This window comes from Pongo abelii, chromosome 13 (genome assembly GCF_028885655.2).
Source record: "Pongo abelii isolate AG06213 chromosome 13, NHGRI_mPonAbe1-v2.0_pri, whole genome shotgun sequence".
Classification (NCBI taxonomy): domain Eukaryota; kingdom Metazoa; phylum Chordata; class Mammalia; order Primates; family Hominidae; genus Pongo; species Pongo abelii.
This window is the reverse complement of record NC_071998.2, coordinates 100,955,001-100,975,156: the sequence shown is the minus strand read 5'-3', so window position 1 is coordinate 100,975,156 and position 20,156 is coordinate 100,955,001. Positions and strand designations below refer to the sequence as shown.

General features: G+C 40.6%; 1 protein-coding gene across 6 annotated transcripts in view; it reads right to left on the bottom strand.

Moving 5' to 3' along the window:
• Positions 1-20,156, bottom strand: part of PALM2AKAP2 (PALM2 and AKAP2 fusion) — a 546,014-nt gene that overhangs the window by 300,996 nt on the left and 224,862 nt on the right. For all 6 annotated transcript variants that reach the window (NM_001204125.2, XM_054519582.2, XM_054519580.2 and 3 more), the window contains 1 exon segment: positions 4,908-4,988. In NM_001204125.2, coding sequence (NP_001191054.1) covers positions 4,908-4,988 — 81 coding nt within the window.

The following is a 20,156-nucleotide window of genomic DNA, read 5'->3' as shown; positions in this document are numbered from 1 at the left end:
TTGTAAATATGACAGTCTCCAAGGAACTCATGTTGCAGTAGGTACTGAGTGCCTACTCTGTGCTGGGACTTTGAACAGACCAATAAAATAGACAAACTTCTGGCAACTCAACCAAGGGACAGAAGGAAATATTAAATTCCTTCTGCTCTAGTATGATATAGTAGCTGATTTATTTTAAAAAAATCCATATCATCACAAGTCTCATTATAAAAACAATAAAAGTAAATAATTGTTTCTATGAAATAAAAAGCCAAGACAATTTTTCAAAAGAATAATGATAGTTCTTGTCTTATGAAATATTACAATATATTAAAAAGCTATAGGGATTAAACAAGAATGATACTGGCATAGGAATGGGCAGATTAATGGAATAAAAAGAATCTATAAATGGTAGACTCAAATGTAAGTCAGAAATATGTGGGTGATAAAGAAGACATTTAAATCAGTGAGGGAAAGGATGAATTAATCAATAAATCACATTGAGACAAGCAGCTCAGCATCAGTAAAAAGTAAAGTTATATTCCTACTGCATACCTCGTCTGTAAATAAATTCTAGATGAATTAATGCTATTGAAGTATAAGAAACATAATAGCTAAGAGTTTGAGATGGAGACATTCTTTTCAAGGAAGACTTCAAAGTCAGTTATCCTAAAGCAAAAGAATGCTCCATGGGATTTTATAAAAATTATAAATTTTTGTACAGGAATTAAAAAGAACCCACATAAAAAAGAGGTAAAGGTTAATGTTATTCCAATGCTAATGTTAATATAATTTCATTTTACCCACAGGTTGGTGAGCCCTGTGAACAACGGTTACATATCTTAATCTACAGAAATATATCGGGGAAAAAAGTATAGAAGGATATACCTCTGCATGGGTTCTATCTGAATGGTAAGTATACAGTACATGTTTTTTCTTTATATTTTGCTGTACTTTTTAATTTAGTTTTTGCAATGATTATACATTCTTTCCTTTTGTAATCATCAAAAATAATATAGCTATAAAAATTGCTTACTAGTTCTACTTGTAATGCTTAGAAATTATTACACCACACTACATATAGCTAAGGATGTTTTAAAAATACATCTGAGTTTAATTTGGCCTGGAGTTCAAAGTGTCTTGAGGTTTCCTAATCACTGGGATGTAGCAGCTAGTATTTTACCATTTTATACTTTGGTCTTTTATTGTATTACAGAATTTGCTCAAGGTCCATATACAAAGTGATGATATTCCAATTTGTAGAGTTGCTCACTATATGCTCCTAAATATTGCAATGAGTAAGTCTTCTAAAAATATATATGTATGCCAAAACTACTTTCTTGCATTCTATTTATTTGCTTTGACCAGAGACCAGTGAATCTGTCTAAATAATTCATCTCATTGCATGAGAATAAGGGTCCACAGGCTATCTGATAATTCCCACATGTGAGGATTTTATCTTAAGACACAGAATAAGAGAATTATATAAAGAATATGAAAGTTATATCTTATAAACATGACAACTAACTCTAATGCAAGGAGAATTTTTTTTCCTAGAGAGTATCTAGGATTTTGCAAATTAGTGAAACAAATATTGATTACTGACATATTTCCTAATATTCTCTACTTCAAGGAACTTCAGTAATCACTGTGACATGTCTCCACACGATCTAAATTTTCTGGAGTCCATCACAATATATTTAGAGTAAGAGAGACAGCAATGATGGTAACTGGCATCTCACTAGATGAATTATTCCAAAGGAAACATTTCTTTCAAAGAGAACAGTGGCCTGGAAAGAGCTCGGTCTTTGAAAGCAGATAGCCCAGGAGTTTCTCTCAGGCTCCCTCACTTAGAGTCTCTATGGTCTTGGGCAAATCACTTGACCTCATGAGTTTGTTCCCATACCTGTAAGACAAAGAGAGTAATAACTGTCTTGTGGTCATTATTGAGGGTACGTGTTTAAAGTATCAGGCACGTGTTAGGCACTCAAAAAAATGGTGACTGTTACTGACGGTGGCTAACAGGCTACCAGAAGAAAACTGGCTGACTCCTTGGAGAGGCTCACAGAGAAGAAAATATAACCTCCACAAATGTACTTCCATCTAGGGGCGAGGCCACTAGGCTGCAAACTAGATGATTACAGGGAAAAAGTCTCATGCTATTCAAGTTCAGTCACCAGTTTATTGATTTAAAGTGAAACATATTCCTTCCTAGTGCCGAAAGTGATCATATCCTTCAATCAGGCAACCCTTTCCTCATATCAAAATAACTGAATAATTATAGGGAGGATGAATTCAGAACAAAGAGAGGCAAGGTCCTGAGGGAAGTTTCACTTGGGCCTCACTGTGGCCTGAGGACCCTCCTCACCTTACCACTGACCCCACCTCACCAGCATACAGAAATTCAGGACCTCCCAAAGCTGGGGGTCTCTCTGCAGGTAGCACTAGACAACCACTGCCACCTTTGGAACCTCTGAGCTTTCCTTTTTCAGTATTCAAGGCAAATAACTCACCCTCATTCTGTCCACACAAGCCTTTCCCAGAGAGAGACATACAATGCACTCGCCTCCACTTAGTAAGTTACCATCACCTCCAGTCCTCCCCACCTCACCCACCTCCTGCCCTGCAATAGCAAGGTTGCCATGGTGCGAGTGTTGGGTGTTCCCTCAGATAGCCAATCTCATCAACTGTGCGATAATGTTACCAAGATAGCCATAAAGAACTAGCTGATTCCCTTGTTTCCAAGTCCTTGAGAAAAACCTCACTGCTTCCCCATACAAGACCAAGTTCATTTCTACTGTTGTTTCTGTTGATTGGATGGATGGATGAATGGATGGATGGATGGATGGATGGATGGAAAGATGGATGAATGGATGCATAGATGAAAAATGAATATGCAATCCCAGCACTTTGGGAGGCCAAGGCAGGCAGATCATGACGTCAGGAGATCGAGACCATCCTGGCTAACATGGTGAAACCCCATCTCTACTAAAAATACCAAAAAAAAAAATTAGCTGGGCATGGTGGCAGGCATCTGTAGTCCCAGCTACTCAGGAGGCTGAGGCAGGAGAATGGCGTGAACCTGGGAGGCGGAGCTCGCAGTGAGCCGAAATCATGCCACTGCACTCCAGCCTGAGCGACAGAGCGAGACTCCGTCTCAAACAAACAAAAAATGAATAGATGTAATATGAACAGAATATACTAATACTGCACTGCACATCAGCAATAAATGAGCCCTTGGTATCTTATTTGGCATCCAGGATCATGAGAAGGGAGACCAAAAAAAAAAAAATCCCTGATGTTTTGACATATGTTTATTCCCTGACTGGATTCAGGGAATACAAAAGCAAAGAACTACATTGAGCTTAAAGTGAGGCTGTCTAGCCCAAAGCAGCCTCTCTTTTTTCATTTGGTCCTCTTATTTAAAATTTCACCTTTAACCAGAAATTCACTGAGGTTTTAGTACATGTTGGTCTCTCACAAGCACCATACTGAATGGACTGTTCTCTGAGCCAGAGACCTAGCTCTGTCCAGATTGACCTTGAACAATTCATTCAGTTCTATTAGGTGTTTTTAAGGCCCCCTCTCTGTGAGAAGAGGATACTAATTTTAGCCCTCCATCCTCCCTCAGGAATGTTGTGGGGAAAGAGCAACAGCACCGGGGATACAGAGCAAGCTCCTACAAAGAAAGATCTGTCAATGAATTTATATGATGAACAGAGAGAAACAGGCAATATCCTCAGTATCATGCTGCTTTTCTTCCTTTTAAGCACATTTCTCTGGTTAAGGTAAATGGCAAAAACTGATAAACATGCTAAGCAGATATAGGTCATGCTGCTATTTTCAATCAGTAACTCGCTTGCTGATGGTTCTCATTTTGGGTATTCATTTAGCACAATCCTGTTTTCTAGAAATGGATAGGAAAAGTAGCCATAAAGGTTTATCTTGTTGAAAAAAATCCAGATAATTCATACCGAGCATCACCCCAAAAGTCAGCACCACCTTCCCACCCAGCCCTCTGAGCAATGCAGCTCTGTGCAGGCAATGCTACAGCAACATGAGGTAAGCAGGAGAAGGTTTTCCTGCCAAAAAGCCCAGGAGCAGTCAAAGGCAAGCAGCAACTCCCGGCTGGCCATTGGAATGTGGTCACATTATTCTCTAACATGTGAAAAGCAACATTCTGCAACCAGTGGGTTCCTTTTGACAGTGACAGAGCTTTCTCCTGAGCTGTAATCAATTACGATGCTTAAGTGCATCATGTTTTAAAGAAAAAATAAACAGCTCTTGTATGCTGTCTCTCTTTCCCTCTCTCTCTTTTTAGATGGTACCATGGAGACCCGTCTGAGTCAAATCATTTCAAAGCCATCTTTGACCAACCGCTTGTTCTCACAGAACACTTTCAAAATTGTTAAAGTACAAATAAAATAAATGAATAATCTGAAATACACAGTGTTGTTCTTTTATCACATCACATTGTTTAATCTCCCTTTTCTCCATATCAAGAAAGGAAATACTAACATTTTTAAGTGAATAAAAAGAACATTCTGTGAAATATATCTTTTGGGGTCTCTGAGCAAACACACCCAGCACCTATGCATGGGAGAAACAATCCTGAAATGCTGCCTCACCCATCCTGTGAAGTATTCTCATCCAATTTCTATATATAGCCACCACACTTCACATGCACAAACCCTCCACCCTGTCCACATGCACACTGTAATCTTATGCTTGCAGAAATTGGAATGCTGTAATAATGCCCTGAATTTGAGAAATTCACAAGAAAAGCCAAGAGATGGTTTCCTGATTGAATGAAAAAGGCTGGTTTGGTTGGCGGCAGTGCCTTCACGGCAGGGCAGGCACTGCCCAGCTCTCCGGAGTGTGATCTGCATGTCTAATAATGGAATAGGTTCCTGGGATCAGCCGCTTACCTTGGAATGCTGCAGCAGAAGTATCTGCTCGTCAAGCTGTTGTCGCTTGCCTTCTATTTCAGTCTGCCTCTTTCTTTTTTCCTTGAAAATAAAGACAGAGAGGCTGTAAGAGTGGGTGGGTGTTGGCTCCAGAAATTTTAAGGCAGAAAGCAGCAGCAGCAGCAGCACACATCTGTACAGACACTTCCAGAGACACCGGGCACACACGCAGTGTCACCTGCCCCACCGTCTCTGGGTGTGTTGCAAGCAGCAGCATTCTCCTAACATGTCTGCTGTAGGCTCAAAGAGTGGGAGAAATTCTCCTCACTCAGCCAGGCTGCAAGAATTTAATCCAAAAGAAAAGACGGTTTCTACACACACACACACACAGAGACACACACACATACACACACACACACACACACACACACACACACACAGAGAACCATGTTCTGTGCAGTGTTAATTTGGACGCAAAGAATAAAAATGTCTCAATCCAAAAGACAGAGGTTCTTACAAACTGCAAATACCATAGAATAAAACAGTGGGAAATTCTGGGTGAGATTTATTTGATCAAAATCATAGACATAAATAAGCAGACGTTGTTTCAAATTTTGTCGGACAAATCACCCAGTTGGACATACCAAACAATGCAAATGAAATGGGTTATCTTTGCTGCCACTAGCCTTGGGGTAGCATTTCATGTGGGTGGGGCAGCTGAGGTTATGATAAATATGAAATCTGGAATCTGTCTGTCCAGGTCCAACTCCCAGCCCTACCACTCACTACCTGTCTGACTTCTGACAAGTTCTTCTACCTCCCTGGGGCTTGGTCTTCTCGTACATAAAGTGGAGATAATAACTGCACCCAAACCACTTGGTTGTGGAGTGGATTAAATGAGATGATGTAACGTCAAAGGCCTAGAACAATACCTGGCACAGAGTAAGTGCTCAATGTTATTTGCTGTTAGTCTTATTGTCATAAGTTTACTTCTAGGTAATGCCTAGAAGCTGGTTGTAAAGGGATATATTTTCCTTGCATTTCCACTATAACCTTTCCATTAGAGTGTACCCTTCATATTTTTCTTCTCTATACTTCTCCAATGTGGACAATAAACATCATATGAATGTGATTCATGAGAACAGAAGGGTCTGCTCTCATGAAGTTTCCTTGTTAGTGTTCTGTTTCCAAAACACACAGGAGTGGTTTGCTGAGACATTTACTATACTGGAGCATTTTCGTTTACTCACATATGCAGGGAGAAACTTATTAGACAAGACATAATGGCATTTGACAATACAACAGCCAAATCCTAGGGACAACAACAATGCGGAAGCCTGGCTGCTGTGCTCGGTGTTAATGGAAGCTTTTATTTTATGTAGTTGCTATGTTTCCAGGGCTATGATTGTACCATTGCTATTCAAATCAATGTAATAATAATGTGTATTACAACCAAGGTTTTCTGTGCAATGCCCAGACCTTACAAAATATTAGCTCATAATCTTAAGCCACTAGAATATGATATCTAAGTCAGGGATATAATCTCCCTGACAAAGTAAGACGCATGAATATTTTAGGAATGTAGTACCATTTACCAAAGAACTCCAATCAATGGTGCATAATTGATGTTACTTAATCCCAGAGTGTGTGCAAGACCATATAATATATGACAGTAGATGGGAAAAGTGAGGCACAGTGGGAACAGCCCACATCCAGCATCTGAGAGATGGCACATGATAAAGCTAGGGCTTCCCGGTCCAGCTGCTATCTCTACATTCTAGAATCTCTCAAGAGTAAACTTACCGGACTTTGTCAGTCATTCCCACTGGCTATCAAGATATGTGTTGTCCTACATTTAAATACAGAACCAAGATGTATGTCATAGATATGAGAGGCTGATGACTCAAGATTTCCACAAATATTAATTGAGTGTCATGTGTTCTCATTACATGTCTTGTCATTTCCAAACCATTCCCAGGCTTTCCCACAGCTGTGACTTTGTTCCATCAGAAAGTCCTCACTCCAGAGTTGCCCGTCATCATATTGGTGAACCATTCTCTGAGCAGAAGAAACCTTACCAGGCGGTACGGGCAGTGGACCTTTACATGCTCAAGCAGCAGGCTCACTGGTGATCACTGTAACTGACATGGTCATGAAGGATGTAGAGTTCAAGTTAGTCCTTTAAGAATGGGTAGGATTTAGGGCCGGGCACACAGTGGCTCACACCTGTAATCCCAGCACTTTGGGAGGCTGAGGCGGGTGGATCGCCTGAGGTCACGAGTTTGAGACTAGCCTAGCCAACATGGCAAAACCCCATCTATACTAAAAATATAAAAATTGGCCAGGTGTGGTGGTGCATGCCTGTAATCCCAGATACTTGGGAGGCTAAGGCAGGAGAATCACTTGAACCCAGGGGGTGGAGGTTGCCGTGAGCCAAGATCACACCACTGCACTCCAGCCTGGGCGACAGAGTGAGACTCTGTCTCAAAAAAAAAAAAAAAAAAAAAGGAATGAGTAGGATTTAGGTAGATACAAATGGGCAACACATTCCAGGCAAAAGGAACTAGGTGAACAAGGGTAGAAATGCACTGCATATTCCAGGGACAATGAGGAGGAAAATCTAACTGGTTGTAGGGCTTGCCTTTAGGAACAGAGACCAATGACCCAAAAGATTGGCTAGGACTATACCATGGAGGGCCATGAAGTTTAGATTTTATAGCATGGACAATGCAATGTCATTGCAGGGTTCTAAGCTATAGAATGATACGGTGAAATGACATGTTAGGAACATTAATCTGGCATTCATATATAACATGGATTAATAGGGGCTGATACACTTTTCCTATAAAACAAAAGTAAATATTTTGGATTTTGTGGGACATATAGTCTCTGTCGCAACTACTGAATGCTACCATTGTAGTTCAAAAGCAGTCCTGGACAATATTTAAATGAATGAGTGTGGCTGTGTTCTAATAAAACTTTATTTGCAAACACAGGTAGTGGGCCAGATTTGGCCCACAGGTCCTAGTTTGCTGACCTGTGGATTCAAATATCATTTAAGTGCCTTAGGAGGATGTTCCATTCACCTGGTTGTTCAGTGAGGATGGATGAACTAACAAGCCTCCTAGCTTAGAGTTGTACCAATCAGAATGGAAAGAAAAGGACAAATGCAAGAAACAGAATTGATGAGACTCAAGACTAATAGGATCTGGGGGGTTAGGCAAAGCAGTGTTTTGGCTTTTAGTCACACAGACCAGAAGAGCGCTGGTGCAGGAAGGGGTAACAGTGGGAAAGCAGTAAGGCTGAGCCCATTTGTGCTGTAGTCATACATTTCCCCTGAGGAAATTCCTTATTGGGTTAGAATTTGGAACTAAGCAGTTGTTAGCACATACAACCAGGCAGCGGCATTAGCATGTTTACAACTGCATTCTGACTGATGACCCTGGGCCTGGCCCCATGACAAGGACCCACTGTGCATCCATAGCTATTGCAGGATTCTTTGACTAGCTGAGCTCCCTTTCACGTGATTTTTTTTTTTTCTTGAGACAGAGTCTCATTCTGTTGTCACAGTCTCAGCTCACTGCAACCTCTGCTTCCTGAGTTCAAGCGATTTTCCTGTGTCAGCCTCCCGAGTAGCTGGGATTACAGGTGTGTGCCACCACGCTTGGCTAGTATTTGTATTTTTAGTAGAGATGGGGTTTTGCCATGTTGGCCAGGCTGATCTCGAATTCCTGACCTCAGGTGATCCGCCCACCTCAGTCTCCCAAAGTGCTGGAATTATAAGTGTGAGCCACCGAACCCGGCCCATAGTGATGGTCTTAAAGTCACTTCTAGGTGGACAAGAGGCAACCAGCCTATGCTCAGAATTAGATATGAGTCAAACGACAACAAGTTCGCATAGGACACCATTAAGGAACTCACTTGCAGTTTCTGACACTTGTTTGATGGCTGAGGTCTGAGCTGTGCTCCTCACCTGGCTAGCCCACTGGTTTCCAGATTTCTCTTTCCCTTAACCAGGACAAAACCAGTAACTCTTGGGCCCTTCATTCTCACCAACTCTACAACTCTACCTCTCCTTTGAGCTGCAGATCCCTATAGTGAACTGCCAACTATTCATAGTCACTCCCCCAAACTCAAACACATGCAATCACCATCTCAAGAAATTCCCCACCCTCTACCTTCACACCTGTTCCTTCTTCTATGTTTCATCTCAGCAAATGACACTACTCAAGTCAGAAATCTAAGTCATCCTAGACACTTACTTTCTTGAAAGACCAAGTCATGTTGATTCTGCTGGCCAGTTTCCACATCTTTTTCCACATCTTTTGCTTCCCCACTATAACCTTGAGTATTGCCTTAACACTCCTTCCTTTATCTCCTACCTGGACATGCAGACTATTCCATATTAGCATCTTTAGCACACCACAGAACTTATCTCCAGCTGGATTACTGTAGTGGTTTTCTTATTAGTCTCCCTGCATCCATTCTTGGCTTCTCCAACTCAATCTCCACACTGCTGCCAGAGTGATATTCTAAAATGGAAATCTGACCACCTCCGACCCTTGCCTAAAACCAAGAATGTCTCCCCATTGTCTACAGTGCAAAGAGCAGGTTCCCTAGCGTAGACAGGGAGGCTCCTATTTCACAGCTTCATCTCAAGCCATGGCCCCCAACCATGATCCAACCTCAAAGACTACTTACAGTCTCCTGATCTTCTAGGCTGGTTCATGTCCTCTTAGTTTTGCTCTTATTGCTTCCCGTAACAATAATCGATGTCCATTGCTGCTTCATTTGACAAAAAACAATTAATCTATGATGGCACAGTTTAAATATCCATGAAGCTTTAATGAACATCTGTCAATTTTGATCTGCCTAGTATTCTTTCCTTTGGGGAAACACATCTACCCTCATTGTAAATGGCTCTGGCAGAAATGCCAGTCATGGTTTGCTCATTCCTGACACTAGGACTTGTTTGTGAGCCAGGTTAGGCCAATCATGCTACCTTGTTTCTTTGCAATAGCTATTGATCCAAGGGATAGCTAAGTGAACTGAGAAACACCAGTTAGAGATATTTCTAGGGACAGACACATGGATACCGAGAGAGAAGTGAAAAAACATACCACTAGGATTAAGCTGAGATGATGTACTTCTGAGTAGCAATTTTTCCAAGTCACAAAAAGAAATGCATCTACATTGAAGAAAATAAAGTCAACATGCAGAAGGAGGCAGAGTTGAAAGAGAAAAAAGGGTCCCACTACATTGTTTGAGTCCCAGATCTAGTCATGCATGAAGCCAGAACCATCCCCAGGCTTCCTAAATTATATACACTAATAAATCTCCCATTTTCTTAAGCTAGTTTGAGTGATGTTTCTACCACTTACAACTCAAAGAGTACTGACAAATACAGAAGAGTTTTCTGTTCCCTCCAAATAGATTGCATCACTCCCTCCTTTCTCTTCCCTCCCCACAGGCTGTGGATTTTTCTACATTAGACCTCAAGCACTGTAGCACTTTATATACTTAACTATTTACACATCTTCTTTCTCTAACAAACTATGGGCTCCTTGAGGACAAGGATCTTGGCTGACACATCTCTAAAGCCTAGAATATTGCATGATGAATACATGTAATTTATGATTACTGAGTATCTCTGAGTGTACTATCCTCTTTTTTCTCTCTTCTATTTGTGTTCCTGTTTGTCCATATCCCTCATTCAAATGAATTACGAATTTGTACTCATGACTTCAATAGAAGCAAAATACATTATTAAAAACACATTGGCCATCAGTCCATAAAACCAGAAGTGTCCTAATGCTAAAGACATTAACCCACATGAAATAAATTATTGTTGCTATGCATATGAGGAAAGAGTTGAAAAGGCTAATTCTGGGAAAGAATCATGGAAAGCTTATTCTGGGGAGAAAGGCTGGGGGAAGTGGAAATTCCAGGGAAAAGCATAATGAGCTGACAGTAGCAACCATTCGGGGCAGTGTGCCTCAAGAGACATCTGGAATGACGTGATCTCAATCCATTAGAAAGACTTCCAGATTCCTCCACTATCTGGGAAGGCTAACAAGCCACTTTCATTTGCTTTCTATAAATTATATATTTTCCTGGCAAGTATTTTCTGGAAGGATTATAACATGATGAACACGTAAACTATTGTTAAAGAGCACCCGTAGAGAATGAAGCACATTCTGTTCAATAAATATGATAAGAAGACAGATATGGTAAGTACCTGTTGTTAGGAAAGCCTATTTCCACCTTTTTGCTCCTTGAGACTCCCTCTTCTCTCCTGCTTACTGTGCTGCAACTGGAGCACTAGGGGATGCCAGGCTGTGGCTGTGGACAAGGTGGGTGTCCCAACTGAGTGTGTGAGAAACAGGGAGACAGGGAAAGAAGCTAAGCAGGGAAGGTAGTCAGAAGCAGAAATAGGGTGTTTCCTTTCCTCTACTGAACCCCCATTCTAGCTTGCGCTGATACCTCGCGCCCCAGGGCATAGCAGTGGGAAGCGACCAGAAGACCTACTCAAGGCCCTGTTGCCATCATGAGGTCACAGAATTTAGACAAGAGGAGGGTAAAGAGAATATATTAAATTGTAAACGTTGCAATCTTTATTCTTTCTATTGCTAGATGAAGATAATTCAGCTTTGACTTCCTTCCATGTGAGCTAAAGGGAATCTTGTGCCCTTGCCCCAAACCTTTTAAGTGACTTTTTGCCAGCGGGTTCCTAGGCTTTTGCAATGAAGAATAATAGAAAGAGGTAAAGTACTGAAAAACTGCGAGAAACAGACTGTTTTATATAGTTGCACTTGGAAAGGGAATAGGTGGGGGATGCTATTTAGGGGGAAAAATGATCGAGAAAAGGAAAGAAGAGATGAAGAAGTAAAGCACTGAAAGGGGTCAGAGACAGTTTAAAGTTCAAGAGTTTAAAACGAAAAGGCTGAGAAATTAAGGCCAGGAAATCAGGAAAAGAGAACCTTGAGATATTTTACTGTGGCTTATAACATGAATCCCCTCTGATGTTCTCCAGAAGATTCCAGTAAGGATACTGAAATTACTTCGGCCAACTAGCCTGTGTTTCTTTGAATATAACTTCATGCTGAAACTGGATTGCCAGGGTACCTAGGTTTTATCTGGGTTACACCAAGAAATAAGGTGACATTTCGAGAATTAAATTATGAAAAATCAACTTGCAAGTGGGGACCCAACAAGCTTTTTCTATTAAGAAATCACAATGTCATCTCAGGCATGGTTGGGTTATAATTACCTTTTTAACACTACTGCAGATTCAATGCTATTTATACATCTGAGGGGAAAAAAAAAAAGAAAAATAGTCTGTCTAAAAACTGAAAACCTGAGTAATGAAGCATAAAAAAAATTGAAGAGGTGCTCACTCAGCTATGTCCAATCGCCTGTCCAGTTAACAAGTAATGCTGAGTTTGCTCAGCAGACACATCCCTGTTCGAGATCAGTTATCTCATCTCAACACCATCAGATATTAAAACTCACTCTCCTGGCTCTATCTTCAAGATCACCAACCATAATCCTGATTTCTATTCAGGCTTCCTATGTAGTTAGCTAAATGGAGAGATGGTACTTGCTAAGACCCCTGCAGTGTCCATCCACTGAAAAATACATAGACACTTGGGTTTGTAGATAAGTAGCTGAAAGCTAAGTTGGCATGTGATTTTCTGATCCTACAAAACTAAGGAACAGAACTCAGAGCCAGTTTAAATGACAGCCTTAAAAGGCTTGGTCAGAAGAACAAGTAAGGTAGGTTTTCTACGTTGTTCTGCCTAGCCGTGTACCCATTTAACCTTCAACATCACCATGTGAAGTGGATAATTCCACAACTCTATTTATTCCTCATCCCTCAGTTTGGACCAGCATTTCCATTTATATAACTTCTCTTTTCTTCAACTGATTATTTGGACTTGAGCTTGCCATCTATCTGTAAAAGAGGGAACTGCCAGCTTTGTATTGTTTTCTGTAGTTATTTGCTTTTAAATGTTTTATTGACATATGATATTTGTACACATTTGTTGGGTACATGTAATATTTTGTTACATGCATAGGATGTATAATAACCAGGGTGTTTAGGACATCCACCATCTTGTGTATTTATCATTTCTTTGTGTTGGGAACATTTTTAGTCTTCTCTTCTAGCTATTTTAAAATCTAAAATATATTGTTGTTAACTAAAGTCACCTTACTGTGTTATCCAACCTTAGATCTTATTCCTTCTACCTAACTGTATATTTGTACCCATTAACCAACCTCTCTCTTCCTCCATTACACACACTCCCTTCTCCACTTCTTGTAACTTATCATTCTACTTTCTACCTTCATGTTTCATTTGTAATAGAAACAATATGGTCAAGATAACTTTTAAAAGAAAAAGAAGACATTGATTAGTTCGAGCCTCAACACTGGCTTTTAGAAGGGGTAATTTAACACCCAAAACATCCCATAGACTTTAGATGCAATATTATCATTAATTTCACCCAACAGTTAATATATCTGGCCTATTAGTGCCAAGTCAAATGCACAACACAGCAGAGTTTCCATTTAGGGTCCTTTATAGATACTTTATAGCCCATATGGGTTATATCTTAAGTCTATTTTTTAAGGTCTGCCCACAGTGTGACCCTTTAAGTAATTATTTAACCACAGAGCTACACTTTTGCTTAGATGGTCATAACATCAAATTCTTTGCTAGGAGTGCTTCCCTTTGGTTTCCTCTAAAGACCAAGAAGGGAAGTGGTCTGATATGGGCTCTGATGAGAAAGTCAGACCTGCTTTATGACACCACATTGATAAGCCCCTTGTGGTGGAAAAATCCAGCACTTTCTGTACAGGTAGGCAGAATGGTAGAGGACTCTGAAAAAGTCCCAAATGCCAGGAATAACAGAATCAAACTCTCCCAAAGAATGTGATCTCCATCTCATCCCTCTCCGTGTGTTGCCTTATTCCCACCATGAAGTCTTGTGAGCAGAGTCAGGAGATCTCGTATCAGGTAGGGGCTCTGCCACTAACTCCCTGAGTGACTTAGACAAGTCCCTTATTGTTTCTGGGCCTTGGATCCCCAGCCTGTGAAATGAGTAGGTTGGGCCAGCTTAGCTCTAAGGTTCCTCCAGCATCACTAACATTCCACAGTGCTAAGGAGAACAACGACTTCACACGTTCCAGACTGTCACATATGCCCTTCCTGAGTTATAAAGTAATTCTAGCAAACATTTACATAGTGGTCACTGTGTGCCAGGCACTGTTCTGTGTGATTTAACATGTTTAATCTTCACAACAACCTAATGAGTTAGGTACTATCATTATCCCCATTTTACAGAGGAGAAAACTGAGGCACAGGAAGATAAAGAGACAGGGTCATGTGGCTAGTAAGCATCAAACAATTGGAACTCTTCTGAAGTACTGAAATAGAACTACCTGCAAAATGCTACTGCAGGATTGAAATGAGATACAGCAAAGATGGAACTAAGCACATCACCTGGTAGAGTGCAGGGACTTAATAAATGAAGGTGCTTCCTTTCTACCTAGCACCAAGTTTTTGGCTTAGGATTTTGTCCAAACAACTGCAATTTACTCATGCAACAACAATTCAGTTGTGTAGTGGTTGAACCTAATAATCCCAATGATGGTAGTGGCATAAACCATAATGGTAAGAATAATAATGGCAACTGAGTTTATTGATGCCTTGCTATGTCAGGCATTATAGTAAGAACTGCCCTGCAGTTTTTCACTTAATCCTCATCACACTTTGAGGTAGATACTTTAATATCTTCCGTTTTATGGATGAAACAACCAAAACTTAGCTACTGTAAGGGAAGTGCCCTTGAGCTAAGAAGTGGCGAAACAGGGGTTGAAACTTAAAACAGTCTCACTCCAGAGTACTTTACCATGAAAAGAGACATGTTCAGAGCTACTAGCTTTTGGCTCTGAGTGAATTCCACTTAGGACACATGAAACCTATTACACCACCTCCTCCACATTTATCTGCCAAAAGCCATCCAGAGCAAATGAGCTGTTGAAAATGCAAAACATCTTGATGTCAAATCCCTCCAATCTCCAAAAAAAGGAGGCCTCTTACATTTGTGAGCATTTCTCAGTTTCAAACAAAAATAGGTCAAGGCTGTGTTGGAACCTTCAGCAATGTCTGGTGAACCAATATATTCGTTTCTTTCAATCCCTGTAGAAGACTTTTCCATGGGGATCGAATAGTCTAATGAAAAGAGCAAATGCAAAATATTTCTCTCCCATCTGAACTTTTCATCTGAAAGGAACTACTGCAGATGAGGCAGCGGTTGGGAAGGTTCTCAATTTACCAAGAATGGAGGAGATGCTCTAAATCCAGGATCTCTGGATATCAGAATATGGCTCCCTGAACTTGGAGGACAGGAGGAGGAAGGGGCAGAAGGATCCACTGGGTTGATAGGCCTGTCTTAGGAAGACGTGCCGGGCCTGGAGGCAGTCTCAGGGCAGGAAGCGGGGGTGGACACTGCATGGACCTTACAGTAAGCAGCAGTCCCATTGGCTGCTCGCGGTTCTCAGTACCGCAGGCCACAGAACAGGGGAGGGGATGGGGCACGACTGAACATAGCTGTCGTGGTTGGAAATGCAAAACAAAATAGTGTGCACAAAAATAGAGAGAGAACACAATGTGCAGCATTCTGATGACAACAAAGGAACGCAAACTCCAAGAAATTAGCATAATTCCAAACAGAGACACACACTCCTTTTCTGACTTTGACAAATCATGTTTTTGTTTGTTTCTTAGATGCCAGTATCTGGTGAACATTTCTGATCTATGTTCATTTTTTAATATAGAAAAGTATAAAGAAGGAAACACCAATTGTCTATAACCTCCCTGCCTAGATAAATGGAGTAAGCATTACAAAATATAAATAAAAGTAATAAACGTGCAGGGTAGAAAAATTCACACCATCCACACAGGAATAAAATGAACATTTGACTCTCTCTTCACCTCATCCCTACCAGCTTTGTTCCTTCAGGCAACAATTCCTATTAGTCCTTTATGTATCCTACAGGAAAAAATGGATACACCAACATGTTATAAGTTGGGGTCTTTTATTCTTAATACAAAAGACCTGCCCTTCAGCTTTCTTTCTCCACTTCGTGATGTATCTTAGAGATTTTACTATTTCATTCAGCACATGGAATCCCACCACATTCTTTACAACTACGGCATGGCGATTCACAGATGTAGCTTAACTTACTTTACCAGTCTGCTGCTAATAGATAATTTAGGTGGTTCTCAGTGCTTTGTTTGCAATTATAGACAGGACTGCAATGAATCTTCCTCTATGTTCCTCTTAGACGTACTTCTGTGATTCCATATATAGGGTGGATTTCTACCAGCAGAACTGCTAAGTCAAGGATTTGAACACATAAAACTCTAATAGGGACAAATTGCTCTCCAAAAAACAGTTTCTCAGGGTTTTAAATGATACAATTGTGAGCAGAAAATAAACTCAACCAACTAATAAGAGTTTTGACAGTTTTTCCTCTTGCTAGCTATATCTTTAGGGCCCAAGGGGGTTTTAAATGAAAGAAAGTATCTACCACTTTGTTAATAATTGCAATGTTTTAAAAACATATTGGGGTAATTTGTCATTATCATAGACTATTACTCTATCTTTTCAGGTTAAAAAAATGATAATTTGCTACCTTAAGAACAGAAGTCTATTATAACTCCATCAGTCTCCCATGAAGAATCAACACTGTACTTCCCTTCTTTGCACTGCTAATGTTAGAATTATCACATAGCCAAGTTGTGGCCACTTGTCTATAAGGAAAGAGGATTTAATCCTTTTGTGGTCATTGCTGTCCTCCAATGGTTAAAAAGTACAAAATTTTTCATCCACCAAAACAATTTCTAGATGGACTCAGGCAATGTAAAAAGTGAAAATATGAGAAAATATAGTGACTGTCTGACTTTAGGATGGAAGAGGACTTTAAAAACATAACGCATAGAAAGAAACCACAAAGCACAAAACTGACGAACTTCATTACACCCTCCCCAAGGGCAGAGATCATGTCTCTCATTCATGGTTTCTCTCTCTTGCCTAGAATCAAGCCTAACACATACTGGGCCTGAATCACTATTATTGATGAATGAATGACTGAAAATGTATAAATAAAACACAGCCATTAAAGATAAATTCTTTTAAGGCTGGGAGCAGTGGCTCATGCCTGTAATCCCAGTACTTTGGGAGGCCAAGGCGGGCAGATTGCTTGAGCTCAGGAGTTCAAGACCAGACTGGGCAACATGGTGAAACCCCATCTCTACAAAAAATGCAAAAATTAGCCAGTCATGGTAGCACATGCCTGTAATCCCAACTACTCAGCAGGCTGAAATGGGAGGATTGCTTAAGCCTGGGAAGTGGAGGTTGCAGTGAGCTGAGATTTTGCCACTGCACTCCAGCCTAGGGACACAGTAAGACCCTGTTTCCCCCACCCCAAAAAAAGGCGGGGGGCATTGGGCATGGTGGCTCACGCCTGTAATCCCAGTACTTTGGGAGGCCAAGGTGGGCAGATCACAAGGTCAGGAGATCAAGACCATCCTGGCCAACATGGTGAAACCCCATCCCTACTAAAATGCAAAAAATTAGCCAGGTGTGGTGGCACACACCTGTAGTCCCAGCTACTCAGGAGGCTGAGGTAGGGGAATCACTTGAACCTAGGAGGCAGAGGTTGCAGTGAGCTGAGATTGTGCCACTGCCCTCCAGCCTGACAACAGAGCAAGACTCCATCTAAAAAAACAAAAACAAAAACAAAAAAAAAAAACATTCTTTTAAAAACTGACTACAGAATAGCATGTTCAGTATTGTATCATTTTTATAAAAAGTAAATGCATGTGTATGTACATGCATATAAATGATCATGCTACAGCTCTACCTCTGGATAGATGCTAAATATCAACATAGGTTGTATCTAGATGGTAGGATTTGAAATGCTTTCATCTTTGCTCTTTATATCCTTCTGTGTTTTCTAGTATTTCTAAGTGAACCCACCCTATTAGGTAGGCTAACATGCAAAATGTAACATACCAAGCTCAGATTAAAGCAAAGCCACTCCTTAGACACCCTGATCCTCAGCATCTTCTGAGAGAATAACCATCACCAGTGACAGTTGCCTGTGGCCAGAGGGATGTTTCTGAGAGGCTAGGAATAGGAACCCTTGCATATTTTGTAGTTTAAACCTAAATAGATATGTTTCCTAATTCAGAATCCTCAGCTGATGATGGCATATCCAGGGTTCCTGCTCAATGCTACCTCTTCCTGCCCTTCTCCTTATGTCTCCTCTTTGGTGGTGACCAAAGTCTAAGATGATGCCCCCAGGGACAGGGAAGTGGCTCTGATCTGCTAGTGGTGACCCCAGTGGTTCAGCAGGCAACAAGGGAAAGGTACTTCTTCTCACTGAGGACAGCAAATTTCTAGTAAAGACGTACTTTAGGATAAAGTAATTAAATAAGCAAGACAAAAGATTGTTGCTGGTATAGGGACAGCTCCAAGGGTCCTGCCACCACCATGTGCTTGGCTGAGCCCTACTCTAGTCCTAGAAGACTAAGAAGAGCCTCATAGGGTTGTTTGAGCCAGTAAGAGCCCACCTAGGATGCTCCAGTAGGAAGCTCCAGTTAAAGCAAGAATCAGCACCAAGTTCAGAGAAGCCAAGCCCCAAACAGCAGAGCTCAGCTTTAGGTCAAGAACAAATACAACAGATTATAGTTTAAAAACTGTAATACCCAGTGTCAAGTACAGTGAGGGGAAACTGGCTCTTTATCCCCTGCTGGTGGTGGTAGAATCTTTCTAGAGGATAATTTGGCAGTCATATAGAATAGCAAACACTTTCAAGTTTATATGCCATTTGAACAAGACATTTCACTTCTAGGAATTTATTCTAAAGGAGAAATTATGCCAATGAGCAGTGCTTTTGCTTAATGATATTTACTGCAGCATTGCTTTTAAAAAAGAGAAAGAGAGACTTAAGTATTAAACCACAGGTGTTTGGTTAAATAATCTATGATATATCTGCACCATTATGCAGTCATTACAAATGAAGCTGTAGAAGATTACATGAAATAGAAAGATGTGCTCAATATAGTCAGTTTAAAAAGCAAAGAGTATGCTCACTATAATCTCACTTTTATAAGAAAAAATACAGTTATGGAAAAGATTGGAAAGCTATACACTGAAATGCCAAAGGTTTTGTTACTAGCAATATAACTTGAGTTGAGGGGTGCTGATAATTGCTGTTAAACAGCATCATCCTAATAGTAATTGTGAAAAGGTACTGGGGGTGGGAGTGTTTACAAGTGCCACACACAGTTCTGAGTGCTTTAAATGAACTACCTCATCAACCCTCACTGTAACCCTGGGGGGAAGCTTCTATTATCCCTCCATTACAGATGAGGACATTGAGGCTGAGACAGGTTAGGTAACTTGCCCCTAGATCCCCCAGTTATGAAGTGTTAAGACCAGAATTCAAAGCTGTTGGTCTGGCAACTGGGACCTAATTAAACTAAAGGGCTTTTGCACAGCAAAAGGAAACTACCAACAGAGTAAACAGACAACCTACAGAATGGGAGAAAATATTTGCAAACCATGCATCTGACAAAAGACTAATATCCAGAACCTATAAGAACTTAAACAAATTGACAAGTAAAAAACAACCCCATTAAAAAGTGAGCAAAGGACATGAACAGACACTTTTCAAAAGACATACAAGCAGCCAACAAACATATGAAAAAATGCTCTACAGCACTATTCATCAGACAGATGCAAACCAAAACCACAATGAGACACCAACTCACACCAGTGAGAATGGCTACTATTAAAACGTCAAAAAACAACAGATGTTGGTGAGGTTGCAGAGAAAAGGGAACATTTATACACTGTTTTTGGGAGTGCACATTAGTTCAGGCCCTGTGGAAAGTAGTTTGGAGATTTCTCAAAGAACTGAAAACAGAATTGCCATTGGACTCTGCAATCCTATTACTGATATATACCCAAAGGAAAATAAGTCATACTATCAAAAGGGCATGTACTCGTATGTTCATCACAGCACTATTCACAAGAACAAAGACATGAAATCAACCAGGTGCCCATCAACAGTGTATTGGATAAAGAAAATGTGGTACATATACACCATGGAATACTACACAGCCATAAAAAAAGAATGAAATCATGTTCTTTGCAGCAACATGGACTTGTAAGTGGGAGCTAAACATTGGGT